This window comes from Limanda limanda, chromosome 15 (genome assembly GCF_963576545.1).
Source record: "Limanda limanda chromosome 15, fLimLim1.1, whole genome shotgun sequence".
Lineage (NCBI taxonomy): Eukaryota > Metazoa > Chordata > Actinopteri > Pleuronectiformes > Pleuronectidae > Limanda > Limanda limanda.
The window spans coordinates 4721505-4741936 of record NC_083650.1 but is presented as its reverse complement, the minus strand read 5'-3'; the positions used below and the strand labels follow the sequence as shown (position 1 = coordinate 4741936).

At 42.0% G+C, this 20432-nt stretch overlaps 2 protein-coding genes across 3 annotated transcripts; both read right to left on the bottom strand.

The window, feature by feature from the left end:
* Positions 1–454: 454 nt before the first annotated feature.
* Positions 455–8882, bottom strand: slc22a15 (solute carrier family 22 member 15). Of its 2 annotated transcripts, none has more exons than XM_061087045.1 (13): positions 8583–8882; positions 6552–6701; positions 6286–6418; positions 5760–5924; positions 5340–5469; positions 4927–4987; positions 4376–4524; positions 3879–4019; positions 3711–3796; positions 3046–3154; positions 2847–2919; positions 2059–2217; positions 455–1246 (listed from the first exon to the last, which is right to left on the bottom strand). In XM_061087045.1, the coding sequence occupies exons 1-13, from the start codon at positions 8664–8666 to the stop codon at positions 1202–1204; spliced, it is 1485 nt and encodes a 494-aa protein (XP_060943028.1). In that variant the 5' UTR covers positions 8667–8882; the 3' UTR covers positions 455–1201. The 2 variants fall into 2 exon arrangements, 1 of the variants encoding a protein (XP_060943028.1); XR_009682925.1 differs by lacking the exon at positions 455–1246 and adding an exon at positions 2469–2618 and having other exon boundaries at positions 2148–2217.
* A 120-nt stretch (positions 8883–9002) lies between these two features.
* Positions 9003–11737, bottom strand: LOC133020475 (SLAM family member 5-like). The gene has a single exon (XM_061087046.1). The coding sequence runs from the start codon at positions 11641–11643 to the stop codon at positions 10858–10860; it is 786 nt and encodes a 261-aa protein (XP_060943029.1). The 5' UTR covers positions 11644–11737; the 3' UTR covers positions 9003–10857.
* Between the last annotated feature and the right edge of the window lie 8695 nt (positions 11738–20432).

The window sequence follows — 20432 nt, the reverse complement described above, 5'->3', positions numbered from 1 at the left end:
TTACAAGCTATTTCTTCCAATTAATGTTAATGTAATTAATGTAAATACTGTTATTTTGTTGATGTGTTCAGTAACACGCAGCATCTATCGTACCTCTGGCCATCTTTGGGGAGGAATCCTCACATGTGAGTGTCTGAGGTTTATTTTCCTGTTCAAAAAGTATTTTTTGTAGTTTTCCTCGTTTAGGGTAAAGAACCGAGGATGTTGCCCCTTGTTCAGATCTATGAGACAAACTGTGATTTGTGAATATGAGACAGAACAAATACAATTTGACTGATTGATATTTATATAATACTTTTAAACAGGCTCACAAAGCCCTTTATCTGTTTCTACTGGCTGATGTTAATCTGAGTGATGGTGAGGAAAACCCCACAGGACCTTCCCTGCATCTTCACACAGGGAACAAATCAACACTCCATACAAATTTACTTGCCAAAAAACATCTTGTGCAACATTTGTTTTCTTATTTCTTTAATTACATAAAAAAATAAACAACAAATCATATTTTTCTCTTTCTAACAATTGAGGTGCAAAGTGTAGATTCATCGGTAATAAAGATTACACAAGATAAGGCACACAAGGCAAAGACATTAAATCTTAAATTATATCACTTTGTGGTGGAGGGGAGGGGGGGCAGTCCATCACTCTTTTTGGCTATGGTCAATCCCAGCTGACACTGGGCGAGAGGCAGAAACATCCTGTACACATCAGATCATAAAGAGATCTAGTTTCAGTCTCATAAAACTGCATCTTCCCAACATTAAATCCTGATGACCCCCCCGCCACCATGCACGCGCACGCACGCACTAAAACTGGAAAATGGAAATTATGTGTCTTTTGAGGAATGTGATTAAACTCAGCGAGTGTGTGATGTGTTTTTCGTCTTGTTTGCTTTTAATAATCCAGTACTTTTCACTCACTCTTTTTTAAGAGTGAGTAACAAACGTCACATAACCATCCTGTCGGATCAACTGCCACCAAATAAAGGCACCAACACCACAAGGGCATTCAGGGGTTTTGAATCAAGGCAGAGTTTCTACTGTCCAGTAGATTTAGAAACAGGGGGAATCTCAGAGCGTCTGTGGCTCCACCCTGTTTGATATGTCCTTCGAGTTTCGAGGCAAACAGTTCCAGAAGGAGTTAGGCGTGGACAGTCCTGTCTCGCTGCTCTGAGCCGCGGCTGCGATGAAGACCGAAACCTTCATTTGTGGTTTGATTTCCATTTGTTGTCCTCGTACAAAAGAGCCTGGAGTCAGAGAGACGAAAAGACACAAGTGAATATAGAGAAATTCAGCTCCAAACGGACATCAAACCGCAGCTTTCGGAGATAAAGAGCTTCTCCTTTCTGCTATTTTCATTCTCTTTTTGTGAACAGGATGAACAGCCACAGTAAAATCAAGTAATTTATTTTAACCTTCAATCAATGAACATTTTCAAAACTGAGAGTTTCTTTCATGAGTACAACCTGTGGACCCGCTCTGCTTCTGTTGAAGACTGACTTTACAGTAAATGACTGAATCACACACACACTGATGTGAATATTCAATTTATCAGCCATCATCAATCTGCCCCGTGAATTCACTCCATCTGTATGGATGTTAATGAACCAGTGTTTTCAGCATCAATTGATCATACGAATTTGATAAGACAGTTTGATGATTGCGGATTGTGATACGACTATATAAATAAAATTATTATTTTTTTATATGTAGGTGTGGATGACAGATTGTAAATAAAAGATGGGCGACACCAAAGCCGTTAGCTGACTGTACTACTGGTGATAAACCCCACCTCCTCTAATGTTAGCAGATAAAGTAAACAATGAATAAATTCTTCTCAAAATCTCAAAAACGTGCTGAGAAATGATTGACAGCCGTCATACAAGCCGATACACCTACCTGACCTATCATGTGTTAATCTGTCAATCAACTGTCTGTGTGCCTGCTCTTGTTTCTCACCGAAAGGTCTCCCTCCCCTTAGTACCTCTATACTGGCTTAGGTCATCATCTATGTAACTTCCTCAGTTCACAGCTGTGTTAGAGATGTGCGTTGCGTCACCTTGCTCTCCAGCACTCGGCTGCGTGTCATGCTGTCGAGCTCCTCCAGAGTTTCGGCTACGGCTCCGTTGAGGGTCTCAGGAAGCAGGAGGCTGAGGCAGCCTGCAGAGAGGCCGCTCAGACAGAACACAGTGAAGGGCATGGAAGTGTGGAGGGCCCGCTGCAACACACACACACACACACACATATAATATCAATAATCTAGATTTCTACATATAAATAAATACAAGTGGACACCTGGATGACACCGCACAAGCAGTTTTTTCTGTTGTTTTAAAATTTGATCACCATTTACTTCCCCTCGACATAGTTGTGAGTAGATAATGAGTGAGTTTTTGATGGCGCTTGTGACGTGCGGCAGAAGGAAAAGTAAATAAATCAAATATCTTCTGGTGATAAGGTGCAACCTACCCTTAGAAGACACAGACGAAGATGTCAAGAGAGTTTGTGGAGATAAGAGCTGATACAAGGATGATGTTCATAAAATCATGTGATCTCCGCAGTGAAGTTAATAATCACTTCCTGTCTCTGTCTGCTGCACCCGGCTGCTCCACCTCTCACCTGAATAACGAGGAGGATTTTATGTTGTTGTGAACAAGTCTGTGCAGAAACCACCTGGTTTGTTGCTCATGTGTGAAACACAAACTCTTTTTCTGATTTTACCTGCAGGTCAGGTCTTAACGGAGGAGGAGTTTATGACCTATACTACACCCAGCCACCAGGGGGCAATTTAGACACACATTTTTTGTTTAATCTGTTTCTCACACACACACACCCACACACACTTACCATGGAGGGAACAAACGGTGCTAGAATTCCTCCAACTCTACACGACATTGAACAAACCCCCAAACCAGCGTTCCTGAAACACACACAATAACAAAAAAATATAAAACAGTGAAAACTCTTTTAGATCAAAACTTTATTAAGATCCTCGCTCTGTTAAACAACTACACAGAGTTAACGCTAGCTACAACATGCAGTTCACCTGATAACTGTTGGGTAGAGCTCCGACGTGTAGATGTAGGCGATGTTGAACGCAGCACTGACCATCAGTTTCCCCAGAAGTGCCAACGACGTGACGCTCAGCAACGTCCCTGCAGGCACAAGATAAAAAACTATACAGCTTCGCCTTCACTGACAACAGTCAAACATCACAACATCACAGTGGGTGCATGTGGGCGAGGAGCATCGTCTGTATTCATTCAACATGTAGCATGAGGTAACTGAACAAGAAACACAGGGAACTTGGAAATGTTCACCTTTCCAATCGTCTGTGAACTAGTCACCTTCATTTCCATGAGGGAAAAACTAATCGGAAGAAGATATATATCCTTTGAGGACACATTAGAATATTTCATCATATTATCATAATCTATATAGAAACACTTATAGGTTGGCTTTACTATCCCTGTGGGACCACTAATTGACACGACACATTCCAGAGAGCTGAAGATCCTGGACACGCAGCGAGCCGCAGGCACAGTCGTCAGACATGTTATAGCAGAGTTTACATTATCTCTTGTACAGCTTGGTTTGACTTTTATTATATTCATTTATTTTGACTCCTAAAAAACACTTGCTGCTCCATTTCCTTTTGCAGCACAGAATTCTGACTGTTGCCTCCCACCACGACCGCTGCATCACTCTCACCTGTGTTTTCAGGGATGAAAGTGGTGCAGAGGCAGGAGGTGCCAGCCAGACAAAGGAAGCCGGCCATGCTTTTCCTCCTCCCAGCCCTGCACAACACACAACTCAGGAATGAACTGATACTCTTCACACACGTGTTTGTGTGTGTGTGTGTGTGTGTGTGTGTCTCACCAGTGTTTGTTGATGAAGTATATACAGAGCGGGTATGCGGGCAGCTCCACCAAACCGTACATGGCCACATTAACGTAACGGTTGCCAGAGGTTTGACTGGCCCCAAGAGTCAGACCATAGTACACCAGACTGCATGCATACCTGCAAAACACACACACACACTCACATTTATTCCTGTATTTTATGAAGTCAAAAAGTTATTTTTAGATAGAAAACTCACCAGATCAATTCGTCTGTAAGAAAATTACCTTCAGACAAAATACGTAATATTTTCAATTTGATCTGCAGGAAACATTCTTTATAAGATTTAGCATATTAACAGAACCTGAAGATGTAGTTGTTGCATCAGCAGACAGAGCTGGTGTTAAGAGCTTAAATGTTTAGAAATTAGGATTAACAGCAGTAATGCTGAAGTAGCTGCAGAACAAACAGAAATGACTGAATCTGTGGTAGGAGCAGGATTTGAACCAGCAACCATCAACAAGCGGCACACTCACCAGACATACATGAGCACCATGGTCCTCATTCGCAGGACCGGATGGAGGACCAGCTGCAGAGCACCCGTGCCCCTGTTGCCATGGTTACCATGCTGCAGCACCAGGTGTTTGGCGGAGTTGCCGTTTCTCAGCGCCATGTAGCGCAGAACCTCCAATCAGAAGACCGCACAGTTACACACAGAGACGAGCGAACATCAGAGCAGCTTCTGACTTCATTTAATAATGTATCCATTTATTGACCATGACATTTCAGAGTTATCATGTTTTTTGGAATATTCTTAACTCCATGAAATTGAAGATTACTGCTCCATAATTCGTCCTCTTGATGACAATATTTAAAAATATGTTTCAGATAGACATTGTGTATTAAACTTTGGGGTTTTTTCTCAAACATTATTTGTCATTTAGATTTTCCACTGAGGTCAAATCTTAAAAAACAAAAAGCATGTTTTTGACACCTCAGTTCACTCTGTTGTTGAACTGGAGATGAAAAAATTTTAAAAACTGACACTAGATCTACTCAAGAACAACATCTGTATTAAAACATTCACCTCTTCAGCTCGCTCCGTCTGACCCTGACAATACAGCCAACGAGGAGACTCTGGAAGAGTTCTGGAGATGACAAGAGAGAAAATATAATTTCCCCCACATAGTTCACTTTTGAAAAATTAAGAGAATTTAGAGTTAATCTTAGAAACTTCCATTAACTAACTAAAGGTACTGGACGTACCTGAGGTATTTTAGCTTAATTTTTGTACAACGGGAGGATGTGGATATGTGTTGTAGATTTGCACGTCAGCTTATATTTAGGAAGCATGATATGTTATTTGTACAAATAGAAACCTGTGGTATAAGATAAATAAACCTTGCTCTGTGTGTTCCAAAAACCAACCCCCACTCTGTTGTATTTGTTTTGGCTTGATGTGGATGCTGACAGAGACTTGTCTTTGGGGTTCACACTCACACAGACAGAAGAAAGAACAGGACGCCAAGCGAGTTGGCTGCCGTGGCGAGACTCCTCCACGGCCGGATGAAGTATCCCAGAGCTCCGAACAGAGCAATACCGATCGCAAAAGTCATACTGGTCAATGTCCCTGAATAAACAAAGAAGTGAGAACAGGGTCATTTAAGCTGCTTTCAGACATTCACTGGACTTCACAGGTCCTCAGTATTTTCTCTGGTGGAGATATTCGCCTCTGGATTTTACCTGGAGGTCATATCAGAAAACAGCTTTAGTATCCGAGGCTACAAATCCATCCCACCCACAAAAATCTGCACTTCATCTGATGAACAAACAATTTCACTGCCAATAATTTAACAGCAGGTCTAAACCAAGACAGCGTAGAAAAAGGCGAATGACAATGTTTCCGTGGCGTCGTCTTGCCTGTCATGGCCCAGTAGGACTTGCCCACGTACTCCTGAGTGAGGACGAAGCCGACCAGGCCGATGCCGCCGTTCATCAGTCCCACCAGAAGACGGGACAAGGCGAAGACCTCGTAGTTGGGGGCTAAAGCCGTCATGTAGCCAAAGACCACCTCAAAAAAAAGACCTGGGAGGGAGAGAGACGATCATAATGGATTTATGGGAGAAGTGAATGAATAAGTGATGTGGCTGAATTATTTTAATGGCACAAAGAGATGATCCCTCACAGCTCCAGGTAAACACACACTTTATCTTTTCAGGCCAAAAATGAAATCTATATAAACCACAACTCTTCAGAAAATAACTCAGCGGGGTTTCCACAGATTCACCCAATGTAATGAAAGACTTTCTAAAATAACAAAGTTTAATACCCGTTACACAATAAAGAAAAAGAAAAACAGTCTCCTGTAGCGTAACCCTAACCTGCAGGATAATCCCAGTTCTAGTTGATACGTGCCCATCTATCAATGCTCTGTGGTTTCTCTCACCTGTCAAGTAGACCGGTTTCCTTCCGATCTTGTCGGAAAGCGGCCCGAAGACGATGTTTCCCACCAGAAGCCCGGCGAAGAACAGCGATCCAGCTAGACTGACCTTGTAGGCCTGCTGCTTGACGAGAAACCACTGAGGAGCCACAGGGGACAAACACACAAACAACTTATGTTTCTGTACAAGATGCAAAGATTCAAACAAGCACACACGAGGAATCCAGAGGCCTCGGCTCAGTAAGAGCGACTGTGAATGTTAACTTCTTCACCTCGGTCACGATGGACTCGATGTCCTCTGTGAAGGTGACTTGTTGGTGCAGCTCCTGGCGTCCGGCCGCGGCGTTGTCCTGCTGCTCGATGTGGTACTCGGGTGTAGAACCAACAAGAACAATCAGCATGGCCTGAAACGCCATGTACACCTGAAACACACAGAACACAACTGTTACACACACACTGTGAATAGAGATGGACGACACGACGGCTGACTGAGAGTGAAGCCAAATCATCTTGATCGCCCCCTGGTGGTTGGCTGCAGTATAAACCCCACCTCCTCCATGTTAGCAAACGGGACATGGACCAAACTAAAAGAAAATCAGAGTAGACGTTAAATAAATGTTTGTCAAAGATGGTTTCTGTCATTTAAAGTAGTTCTTATCACACTGATCGTTCAAATATCCGTGTGTCATGATTGACATGAAATTCCCATGAACACCATCTCAAATCGGAACAAGAACTCGGAAAGTCCCAAAAAACGTCATCACTTAATAACCAATTAACATAAATATTACATTCCACTCTAAATAGAAGCTTTTAATTTGAACTTCCCTTCAAACTGTTTGTTCACTGTCATGGAAATTATTGAATCTAACTGTCCTCTTCTGACATTTAACAGATCCTCCTGTACTGACAGCTAAGCTCAAAGTTCAGTTGGATTGACCTGAAAAAACATCATTATATAAATTCTACTTAATGTTTGCCTCTGCCTGATATCAGGAAATGTTAGTTAGTTTGAGCCTCAACGTCCTTGTGACTATTTGATTTTCTGCCCAGTGGTTCCCGTTCTCTGACAAAGTCCAAGCACTGGATACGATTACAACGTCCATGTTTTAAACACATCCTCTACCCTGCTGCAAACTAGAACCCTTCACAATCCAGATTCTATTAAAACTCAGTATTCCAACACATCAGCAACTGCACCGACCTGGTTTAGTGTTAATGTTAATGTTTAATCTTTTGTGTATCTTTCTTTTAAATTCTACATGCCTGAGCTTCTGCATTATTTATTATCATCATTATTGATGAAATCTAAAGCTTTGAAACTAACTGAAAAGGCTCTGAGCAGCTCCTTCACTCAGGCTGGTTTCTCCCAGTTTTAATCAGTTTGGATCAACAGGTTTTTAAAGTCATGTGATATAATTTAGAAGTTTTAAAACATGTTGATGAGTTCAAACAAGAGGAATGAGAAGCTGAACACTGGGTTAAGATCCATATGGGAAACAGAAGTCAAACCTAAAGATGAATTAAGAAAATGTTCTTAATGTGTTTGTAGGAACTTCAGTCAACTAGTTTAGTGACGTTTAACCAGCTAACATGATTGGCTTAACCTCACTGCGCACAATGACGAACCTCATTTACAGATGTGGACAGTACACTGACATTTAACGTCACACTGGATACAACACACTGCGAAGGGCGACACATCTACGACATATATGAATAAAGGGGCTGTCGGGATGAATTCGGCATATGTTTGTCGCACATGTGGGTTACGTCCTTTTCTTAAATCTGCAAATTGTTGAGATGTTCCGCAGATGCTCGTCAAGGCAGATGTCCGGGGCGCTATGGGGCGGACCTGTTGTTTTAGCCAACATACGGTGCTAGAATAAGACTTTAAATGGGATTACCTCGTGTTTTATTGTGTCTGCTATCAGCCGACTTCACTAATAGCTCACATACATTACTATCGTATATTGAATTATGGGTTGCGTTATTTAAAAGCTGGAGGATAAGTAAGGTAACTGTATTCTTGTGGTTTTTCTGAGTAAGGTCTGGTGTTATCAACCCTGGAAGGACGCGCTTGTGGCGCTAGCGTAACTTCACAGAAGTGTCCGAAGTTCAATACATTAATATAGGTTGAATATAAAGTTTAATGTCTCTCTAGTGAAACGGTGAAATATGAACCAGCAGTAGAACCTTAGAGCCACGTCGCTCAGCCGCCTCCTCCAACATGGACTCCTCTTCTTCTTCTCCTTCTCCTTCTTCTTTTATAACAAAACAACAACAGTTTGAGCTTCACTGACCTGAGTCACAACCAGAACCGCCACCGCCCGTTTCTGGTACGGCCCGAACTCCCCGACCACCAGGAAGGCTGCGTCCACGTCCATCCCCGGGCCTCCGGTACCGGCAGCTAGAGTTCGTTACCGACCGAACGTGGGAGGGTTACCTCCGTGTATTTCCGGGTTCGTTTCCCTTCGGAATCCCACGAGCTCGAGTGTAATAAACATAAGTCTACACTTTATACTGTGAGAACAAAATTAATTTTATTTCAAGGCACACAGCTGCACAGCGTCACACATTTAAAATGTGAGAAACTATCAATTACACAGACAAAATGGAGGTTTTCATAACAGATTTCCATTTTGTAAAGAGAGGAAGTTGTTTTTCAGAGCAGACAGGGATTAACATTTAATACACAGAAGCAATCAGTGCATAAGACATGGTGATAGTTAGATAATGACTTTGTTGAATTTAATCACACACATGCGTCTTAATGTTTCACATTGACCCTGTATGTGCATATTCTGGGGAAAATAATCTGAAAAAGATTCTGACTCACTACAAACTGAGGTTTTAAAAAAAAAAAAAATTATTCTGCCTCGAGTGAAGGATAAAAATTGATCAAATGAAGAAACATTAGTTAACAACATACATGAGATTGCACATAATGAGCCAGAAACTATTTTCACCTTTAGTTTACATCAGGGGTTCCCAAACTTTTCAGCCTGCGACCCCCAAAATAACGGTGCCAGAGACTGGGGACCCCCAACGACACTGGAGGTGGTTTATAATGTTGCGCACAGTCACGCACATGCACTATGCGTGCGTGCGTGCGTGCATGCTTGTGCATGTCTGCTCAGGTAGCCTCTCCTTCTCCGCTAGCCTGTCCTGTTCCTGTGGCCTCCTCGATTTGGTTGGTATTAACCAACGTTTCATTGTGACTGTCAATAATTTTCAGCTGCTTTCCAAAAGAGTTTTGGCCAGCTACCGTGTGACTGGTGCTGCTGTAAATTGAACTGTTGCTAACCTGTGTCGTAAGATAAAAAAAGGAAATGATTTTTTTGTGGAGGAAAAAAAGGGGAGAAAAAAGAAAAAAACTGATGGGAAATGTGTAAGCTATTTTATTTAGTGACTCTTATTTTGAAGAGGGGTTTTACCGGAAGGATGTGCTGTACTAAACGGCTGCTATGTCTCCTGTGTCTTCTTTAGGCTGAGGCCTTATTCAATACAACAACTAAACGCTCGGCTACAATTGCATGGTTTTATTCTAATATCAACTCTTATGTATATATTATACAATTATTTTTTATATAAAAAAAAAATAATTGTATTTTTTTTTTTTGGAATGCATTTCGCGACCCCGCCTCTGTGTCTCGCGACCACCCCCACTTTGGGAACCCCTGGTGTACATGGTTCAGTCATAGTTGTGCAGCGGTGGAAGGTAATGAAGATCATTTACTCAGGATTACAACTTTGAAGTAGTAATTCCAGTTTCATCACAATAATAATCTGATTATTACTCCATCAACATATCAAATAGGAAGTTATTATATTAGTACTTACGTTTACATGGACACCAATACATTGACTATTGGCATTATTCAGAATAAGACAATGATATAAATATAATGTTGACACTCGTTGCTAATAGAATATTCCATTCATAATCCTCGTGACTTGTTAAACTGATGATGTCACATGTCAACATTGAGTCCACTATGTCATTTGTCTAACATTCCAAATAGAATTTTAAAACTCCAAACTGGAATTATTTAATGCCCGATACTTTCATTTACCCTTCAGAGAGTTTTCTGTCTGGTTTTAACAAACTTTACAATGCTCTTTGTTTTTCAATCTTGTTTACACTCAAATCCAGGACACATGTTGTCATCAGTCGTTAACTGTCGCATGTCGATGACACAAAATGCTGTGAAACCTCCAATGGGACATTATGAGATTAACACATAAACATAATTAGGCCGAAGTCAGAATTCTCCATAGTTCTTAGTTTGATAATTGATAAGTCTGAGTATGATCTCATTCAGGTTCAATTCATCAGAGCATGCCCTTTACATGCAGTGCCTTATTCTGGTTAATGTCAGAATATTGGTGTCCATGGAAACGTGTCTGCTAAGATATGAATTCACCACTAAATTGAAGCATGTGATGTCATTAAAATTAACTCCACCTCACACATCAACATTTCATTTCAAAGTAAAAGTACTTTTGTTACTGTAAAGCCCTCATCACCCAAAGCTCTGGAACCTCCTCGTCTTTCAAAGTTGACGTCTTCGTCTTCTACCTGTACAACTCCTCCTGTGAAGATTCAGTTTCTGAATCTGCCAAGAACAATTTCTTGATGTCTTCTCGCTTCCAAATTCCAAATCCAGCCAAGAGCCCAACTATGATGGTGGAGGTTATACCTACAGCCAGCCCGACTCGAAAGAAAGATCCCGCGTCCTCCAGGTACATTGGGTTTTCGAGACGGTAGCTCTCCTCTTCGCTGATTGGGTTCTTCATCCTGCACGATATCTGTTTTACCTTCGTCTTCACATCATCGATGAGGAGGTCCATGCTCTGCTGCTCCGGCCCCCACTCACCTGAGTCCTTCCTCCAGCTGTAGGTGAGGGGCTCAGTCCCGGCGGGGTCTCCCTGACAGGTGAGGGTACAGTTGCTGGATGTGTGGTTGCATGACGGGGTCACCTCCACCGAGGGCTTGGGCACCTTCTTGATCACAGCAGCCTTGTACACTTGACTCTGCAGCTGGTTGTTGATCTCCACCTTGTATTCTCCCGTGTCGCTTTGCGTGGCGTTGTGGACGGTCAGTTGTGCGGTGCCCTTGTCCAGTTCGGTCCGTCCTTTAAACGAGCCGAAGAACTCCAGTTCATTCTCCACCCACTCCACCACCAGGTTCCTGTTGTGGGTCCACTCAACGCTGGTGATGACAGATCCGTGCTTCGGAGGAGTCAGGACCAGGGAGTCGCAGACCTCAAAGTACACCGGTTGACTTTGGCCCAGCACGGAGCTCGTGAGGGCGGCGAGCAGCAGCACCGTGACGGGCCCGGAACTCGAGTGTCTATCCATGTCCACGACTCAGAACCGGAGAGACTCAAAATTCATATAAGCCTCAGAACACGAGCTGTGATCCGGACACTCCCTGAGTCTCTTTCCACTGATCAAGGCCCTTTTCTGTAGAAGGAGGAACCTCCATTAGATCGGCACCTCCCTTCTCCGCCGATTGGCCAACATGTGTGGCTTCCTGTCTGATTGGTTGGAGTCCGGTCAGTATCATGTTGAGCCAAACAGAAGCAGGGTCAACAACATCCCAGGCAGAGTGATGAGGCCAATGCTGAGCCAAGGCAACAAGCCAGGCACGTACGGGATTTATTAAACCGACATGAACCGGTCTATACAGCAAAGAGAAGCGTTAGAGTTTATGAGGATGAATCATTTAAACTGAGACAGGCGACTGTGTGTGTTTGCAGAATAAGCTCCACCACGTTAGATATCTAATGTTATGTTAAGTTGTTTCACTTGCCAACCCATTTGACTTGATTATATTATTATAGGTAACTTCTGTATTAATGTCATATTAGATTATTGTACAATAACGTCAGTGCAGCTGCTGCAGTGGGAAACTCGTTGAGCTGAACTTTGTTATTGTGGCTGTAACGTAAAGTTGAATTCAAATAGTTTACATTTTTACCACAAACACAGATTATTATTCTGCAGAAACAGATTTACTGTGATCAATTGAAACGTGAGTATTTAAATTTACATCTGCATTTTTAGAGCAGCTGTTTAAAGTAGCATTACGTCCCCTCAAGCTCTTTATTCAAAGTATTGGTGATGTGCTGTAACGCATTACAGTGAAAACATTGTTAATCTTAGGTAGACTTCCCTGAATTATTGTGTCAAATAAGTGGACATGCAGAATAACTTAATTTTGTGTCGAATATAAATAAATTATAGGAAGTGTAACTTTACTAAAATAGACAGTCACATAGAGAACTTGAGGCGGATGTCCACCAACTATTTCCGAAGCTGAAGTGATTATGATCTGATGAGCTTTGAAGTAATACACTTTTATTTTTACCGAGTAAAGGTCTGTTAAGGACCTGGCTCATGTATGACTTAACATATCTGTATATTTGTGTTGAATGTTCCTCTAGGTGAGTGAGACAGCTTGCACCTGTGGATGTCCAGCATGAGACACAACTGGAGAGTGAGTCATCACTTCAACACTGACTCCAGGTACAGACCTGTTTTCATAACTTACAAACAATCAAAGCATAGTATTGCACATAATACATAATGCGTTCAATTATATATGCAATACTTTTAATGTGGAAGAACTCCATACTGTACATTCATTGTCTTGGCAGTGCACTGTTTAATCCAAAACCATATTCAAATACATAGTTGAATATCCACAGAAAATATAGATACAAACTTTGTTCATGAGTAACACTTCTTCTACAATAATGCCGTACTTTTATGTTTCCTGTCATTTTATTAGGGACGGACGAGCCTGAAGGACACAGCTGTGATGACCATGTTCTGTCTCCTATGGCAAAGAAGAAAAATAAAACACTGGGTTCTTATCTAAAGTGTATCAAATCAGAAGGTAAAAGATAAACATTGTTCTGATAAGTGTTAGTTTTTTTAACCAACCATAATGAATATAGAAATCAACTCCATTATCCATGACACTTAGCAATGACTTCCAACTCTAAACAGTTTCAGGCCGTCTTTAGTTAAGGGAGGAAAACATGAAGTGTTGTGCAGATGAAGCTGGTGCAAGTCGTCCTTATGTTAATCAGCCTGAAGCTGCAGATCTCCACCATGTTGCTGCGGAGGACATCAGGTGCTGCAGTGCTTCATGTAATGAAAAGAAGAAACTCACTATAAAAGGAGGTTTTGTGTTGTGTATGTTCCAGCAAAGACTGGTTCTTACAGTTTATTCTGTGTTCAGCAGGTGGAAGCACCACAGATTTCAGACAGAACTGATGTACTGGGCTCTAGGTTTGTGCCCTTATGGTTGAATGCACATATTGTAAGTCGCTTTGGATAAAAGAGTCAGCCTGCAAAGGCAGGCAGTCTAAACCAAGATGGCGTAGAAAACGGCGAAAGACAATGTTTCCGTGGCGTCGTCTTGCCTGTCATGGCCCAGGACTTGCCCACGTACTCCTGAGTGAGGACAAAGCAGACCAGGCCGATCGAACGTTCATCAGTCCCACCAGAAGACGGGACACGGCGAAGACCTCGTAGTTGGGGGCTAACGCCGTCATGTAGCCAAAGACCACCTCAAAAAAAAGACCTGGGAGGGAGAGAGAGACGATCATTGTGGATTTATGGGAGAACTGAATGAATAAGTGATGTGGCTGAATTATTTTAATGGCACAAAGCAATGATCCCTTACAGCTCCAGGTAAACATACAATTTTTCTTTTCAGGCCAAAAATTAAATCTATATAAACCCCAACTCTTCTGAAAATAACTCAACAGGGTTTCTACAGATTCACCTAATGTAATGAAATACTTTTTAAAATAACAAAGATTAATACCTGTTACACAATAAAGAAAGACAGTCTCCTGCAGCGTAACACACCCTCAGGATAATCCCAGTTCTAGTTGAAACGTGTGGTGTCTCCCTGACAGGTGAGGGTTCATTGGCTGGATGTGGGGCAGCATGACGGGGTCCTCACCAGCACCGAGGGCTTGGGCACCTTCTCGATCACTTTAGCCGTGTAGTTTTGACTGTGGAGCTGGTTGTTGAACTGCAACTTGTATGTGTGTGTGTGTGTGTGTGTGTGTGTGACCAGTGTTTGTTGATGAAGCATATACAGAGTGGATAAGCGGGCAGCTCCACTGTACACGGCTACGTTAAGCAAAGAGCGACACTCTCTTACATTACCTTTCATTTAGCTGATGCTTTTATCCAAAGCGACTCACAATAAGTGCATCAACCATGAGGGTACAAACCCAGAACAACAAGAATCAAGAAACTACTATTTCTTCAAAAAAGCCAAACTACAAAGTGCCATTTAAGTGCTACTAAATTGTTAGATTAAACACTTATTCAAGGCAATTAATATCATGTGTGTTTCTAGTTTGCGGCAGAAGATGTATAGACTTTCTGCTGTCCTGATGTCATTTGGGAGCTCATTCCACCATTTAGGAGCAAGGACAGCAAACAGTCGTGAGATTCACAACATATATGAAAAAATGAGTTGGATTGAAATAAACACAAATCTACAATTTATACTGTCACAGCAAAATTAATTTTATTTCAAGGCACACAACTCCACAGCGTCAAACATTTAAAATGTGAGAAACTATAAATTACACGGCCAAAATGGAGGTTTTCATTAACAGATTTCCATTTTGTTAAAGAGAGAAAGTTGTTTTTCAGAGCAGACAGGGATTAACTTTAAATACACAGAAGCAGTCAGTGCATAAGACATGGTGATAGTTCGATAATGACTTGGCTGTTGAATTTAATCACACACATGCGTCTTAATGTTTCACATTGACCCTGTACGTGCATATTGTGGGAAAAATAATCAGAAAAATGATTCTGACCCACGACAAGCTGCGTTTAAAAAAAACATTCAATTATTCTGCCTCGAGTGAGGGATACAAATGATAAAATTAAGAAACATTAGTTAACAACATACATAAGATTGGACATAATGAGCCAGGAACTATTTTCACCTTCAGTTTACATGGTTCAGTCACAGTAGTGCAGCAGTGGAAGATAATGAAGATCATTTACTCAGGAGTACAACTTTGAAGTACTCATTCCAGTTTCCATCCCAATAATACTCTGATTACTCCATCAACATATCAATTAGGAAGTTATTATATTAGCACTTGCGTTAACATGGACACCAAAACATTGATTATTGGCCTTATTAAGAATAAGACAATCATATGAATATAATTTCGACCCACGTCACAAATAGAATATTCCATAAATAATCCTGGTGACTTAAACTGATGATGTCACATGTCAACATTGAGTCCACTATGTCATTCCTATGACATTCCCACTAGAATTTTAAAACTCCAAACTGGAATTATTTAATGCCCGATACTTTCATTTACCCTTCTGTTGTCATCAGTTGGTAACTGTCGCATTTCGTTGACATAAAAAGGCTGTGAAACCTCCAATGGGACATACCAATGAGATAAACACATAAACATAATGAGGCTGAAGTCAGAATACTCCATAGTTCTTTGTTTGATAATTGATTAGTCTGAGTATGATCTCATTCAGGCTCAAATCATCAGAGCATGCCCTTTACATGCAGTGCCTTATTCAGGTTAATGTCAGAATATTGGTGTCCATCGAAACGTGTCTGCTAAGATATGAATTCACAGGCTAAGTTGAAGCATGTGATGTCATTAAAATTTACTCTACCTCACACATCAACATTTCAAATCAAATTATTTTTGAAGACATTTTACTCGGAGGCTGCAGGGAGACACTGGCTCTGACATTTGTTCTCACATACAGAACTTCCAGAACATTTCATCAGAATATCAGTTTAGTGCAGGTCTGAATGCAACTCAACTTCATTTTGATTCCCTGACTTTACATATAATAGTTAAATAATATTCCTAAACTGTTTCTACTTCTTTGGTTTAAAAAAAGCATAATTTCTTCCACCACTGTCATACTATGAATTGAGACGGGCAGTTCCTGAATTATTTTTCTCACCGAGCTCATATTTTTAATTCTATGCAGCAACAGCCTGTACACAGGTGGTTGCTCAAAAAAATAAGACAATATAGTCAGATTATAAAATGTCTTAGCTTCTGCCCTCAGCTCTGCTGTTGTGACTTTATAAGAATTCCGGGATGAACAGGTGAGTTGTTGAAGGAACCAGAGACCAGATGTGATGCTGGAGCTTCATTAGCTGGACGGAGGTCTTGGTTTTGCCTGCGTTTGCTCGTTAGCAGAAACACGAAGAAACCACTGAACAGTCCTGTAAAGTTTAGAGGAGGGCGGGGGCACGACTGAAGGAAGAGCTCAATTCCTTTTGTGGCAAATCTTGGCTTTTTTTTCTTCCTCTCTCTGTTTCATAGAGAGACAGACTGATGGCCTTGGTAGAGGAAGGTAAATCTCTCGTTTGGCTTTCCATTCAGGGGTCGATTAACAGATGGACTTCTATCTCTTTCAGTTAAAGCAGAACTCCAGACCTCCCCTAAATAGGCCCTGACTCTGCAGAGAGCTTTGTCTTGATGGCTTCTCGCTTCCAAACTCCAAGTCCAACCAAGACCCCAACTATAATGATGATGGGGCAGATAATTGCAGCCAGCTCGCCTGGAGACCACCCCGAGTGCATTGGGTTATAAAAAGAGGAGCTGTCCTCTTTGCTGATTGGGTTCTTCATCGTGCACCAGATCCATTTGACACGCTCCGTATTCTCGTCTTTGAAGATGAGGAGGTCCATGCTCTGCTGCTCCTGCGCCAACACACCTTGGTCCGTCCCCCAGCTGTAGTTGAGGGGCTGAGTCCCGGCGGTGTCTCCCTGACAGGTGAAGGTACATTTACTGGATGTGCGGTGGCATGACGGGGTCACCTCCACCTTGGGAATGGGCACCTTCTTGATCACAGCAGCCTTGTACACTTGACTCTGCGGCTCGTTGTTGATCTCCACCTTGTATTCTCCCCCGTCGCTTTGCGTGGTTTTGCTGACGGTCAGCTGTGCGGTGCTCTCGTCCAGTTCGGTCCGTCCTGGAAACGAGCCGAAGACCTCCTTCTCCTTATTCACCCACTCCACCACCAGGTTCGTGTTGTGGGTCCACACGATGCTGCTGATGACGTCTTTGTACTTCGGAGGAGTCAGGACCAGGGGTTTTCCGTGCTCGATGTACCGTGGTGGACCTTGGCCCAGCACGGAGCTCGTGAGGGCGGCGAGCAGCAGCACCGTGACGGGCCCGGAACTCGAGTGTCCATCCATGTCCACGACTCAGAACCGGAGCGACTCAAACTTCATATAAGCCTCAGAACACGGGCTGTGAGGCGGACACTCCCTGAGTCTCTTGCCACTGATGGAAGTAGGAACTTCCTTTAGCGCGGCACCGCCCTTCTCCGTCCGGGTTCAAAATCACCAGGCACCGGTAGTTCTTCAGCTCTTTGTGCCTGTGCCTGATTTAAAATATATATCACAGCACATTTTTTTAGAGTTCAGAGTTTAAAGACGATTCTATTTCTACGACTCAGTCAGTTTTTTAACGGACCGAGAATAAACCGAAAGTAAAAAGAAGCTTCACGTGACTACGTTTCCTACCCGGCCTCTGATTGGCCAACACTTGTGGCTTCCTGTCTGATTGGTTGGAGTTTGGTGAGTATCATGCTGAGCCAATCAGAAGAAGGGTCCTGGGATGAACCTGGTACAGAGGCAAGCGGTGCCGACCAGTGTGTGTGTGTGTGTGTGTTTGTGTGTGTGTGTGTGTGTGTTTTTGAGCACCTGGTCTACCTCTCAGTTCACTGCAACCATGCATAAAATGATATATAAAAGTAATAATGCATTAATAAAAATGAATCCAAACAGAGAAAATGTAATGATATCTCCTCCCTAAATATAAGGCCTGTATGCAAAGTTATTCCCTTGTGTGTTTATGTGAGACAGAGACACACACACACACACACACACACACACACACACACACATCTATCGTTTAAACATGATTCCACATACTTCAACACTGATCATAACATTATGATCAATGCATTCTACAGCCTGTCCCGCTCTGTCTTATATTATATTACTGGGTTAGTTTATTGATACAATGTGCGCATTGACCCGTTCATACTGTTCATATTTCATGCCTTCATTGTATAGTCAGGGTCAAAATAATTCCCTCATAATAAGCCTGTATACGGAATTGGAACTACAGATCTGTTTAGACTAAAACCTTTGCATGTATTAGATAACATTATTCATAACAGTATTATTATTATTATTATTATTATTATTATTATTATAAATCAAAATAACTCCATGAGCTTGAGTAAAAAAATTATGTACTGAAATAAATTAGAAAAACTCCCTTTCAGCTGACATATCTGAGCCGCCATAACTTAAACCTGACGCCACAATATTATCACTGATCATAACATATGTAAACTATTTTATTTAGTGACTTTATTATTGAGGGTTAATGTGTAGTTCCTGTTGTAAGCTGGTTGTTTGTTGGGACTCTTATTTTGAAAGGGTTTGTTTAACGGAAGAGGGTTCTGTGAACAGAGTTGTGAAATGTGACCAGTGCCTATAGCATGGAGCGAAACCTTCATTTATATACAACAATATTAATATTATTCCAAATGTACACTTCAGACTAACTCCACGAGTTTGATTAAAAAAAGAATTTACTGAAATAAATAAGAAACTCCCTCAGTAGGTGTATCATCCCCATGGCAACCAGGCATTTTAGATTTGAACCAAAAACTCCACTGTTGCTGGGATCAAATGGACGACCGGATCGATGAATCTGATTGGCTGTTGACTTTCTGACTGCACTCAATCCTGAACTTCAACTCTGCTCCACCTCACTAATCTGTGTCTGAGGTACGGGAAGCATCGCTCTATGGAAATTTAGCCAGCATGCCAACTTATTCACTTTAGGCTCATAATTTAAGTTTAAAATGAAAATACTGTAACATGATAAGTTAGCTGCTGTTACCTGCTCCTGCTTAATGTTGATAATGTGCTGGTTTGTGTGCTGTTGCTTTCATGACAAATGTGTGAATAGTGTTGCTGGCTTGTCTTGTGTTTATGCTGCTTAACTTTGATTGCGGTGGTATTATTGTCATTATAAATTGCCATTTAAATGAATGAGTGAGAAGCTTGCTTGATGCTAAGTAGCGTTAGCTCGCCTCGTCGGACCGGCCAGTTTGGAAAAAGCCTTTAGCCACAGACTATTTTCACATCTAAGTCGCTAAATATTGTGAGTGAGTGAGTAGGCGTCGATAACGGTAGCCATAAATATTTGAGTGTGGAGCTGCTGGTTTAATGGACATGGGGAGTTAGGACTAGGGAGTCGCAGACCAAGTAGTACACCGGTTGACTTTGGCCCAGCTCGGAGATCGTGAGGGCGGGGAGCAGCAGCACCGTGACGGGCCTGGAACGTGACTGTCTATCCATGTCCGCCACTCTGAACCGGAGCGACTCAAACTTTATATATGCCTCAGAAAACGAGCTGTGAGGCGGGAACTGCGTTTCCTACTCAGCCTCTTATTGGCCAACACGTGTGGCTTCCTGCCTGATTGGTTCGGGTCATGAGATTATCATGTTGAGCCAATCAGAAGCATCAGACGCTTCCCACCTCCACAGTTTCATCACTCTCAAGCCGGCCATACCTTTCCTCCTCCCAGACCTGCACATGCCACAACACACAACTCAGGAATTAACTGACACTCCTCACACTGTGTGTGTGTGTGTGTGTGTCCAGTGTTTGTTGATGAAACATATACAGATTGGGTAGGCGGGCAGCTCCACTGTACACGGCTACGTTAAGCGAAGAGTGACACATTCTTACATTACCTTTCATTTAGCTGATGCTTTTATTCAAAGCTACTCACAATAAGTGCATCAACCATGAGGGTACAAACCCAGAACAACAAGAATCAAGAAAGTACTATTTCTTCAAGAAAGCCAAACTACAAAGTGCCATTTAAGTGCTACTAAATTGTTAGTTTAAACACTTATTCAAGGTATATCCGTATCATGTGTGTTTTTAGTTTGCGGCAGAAGATGTATAGACTTTCTGCTGTTCTGATGTCATTGGGGAGCTCATTCCACCATTTAGGAGCCAGGACAGCAAACAGTTGTGACATTTAAAAAAAACACAAATCTACAA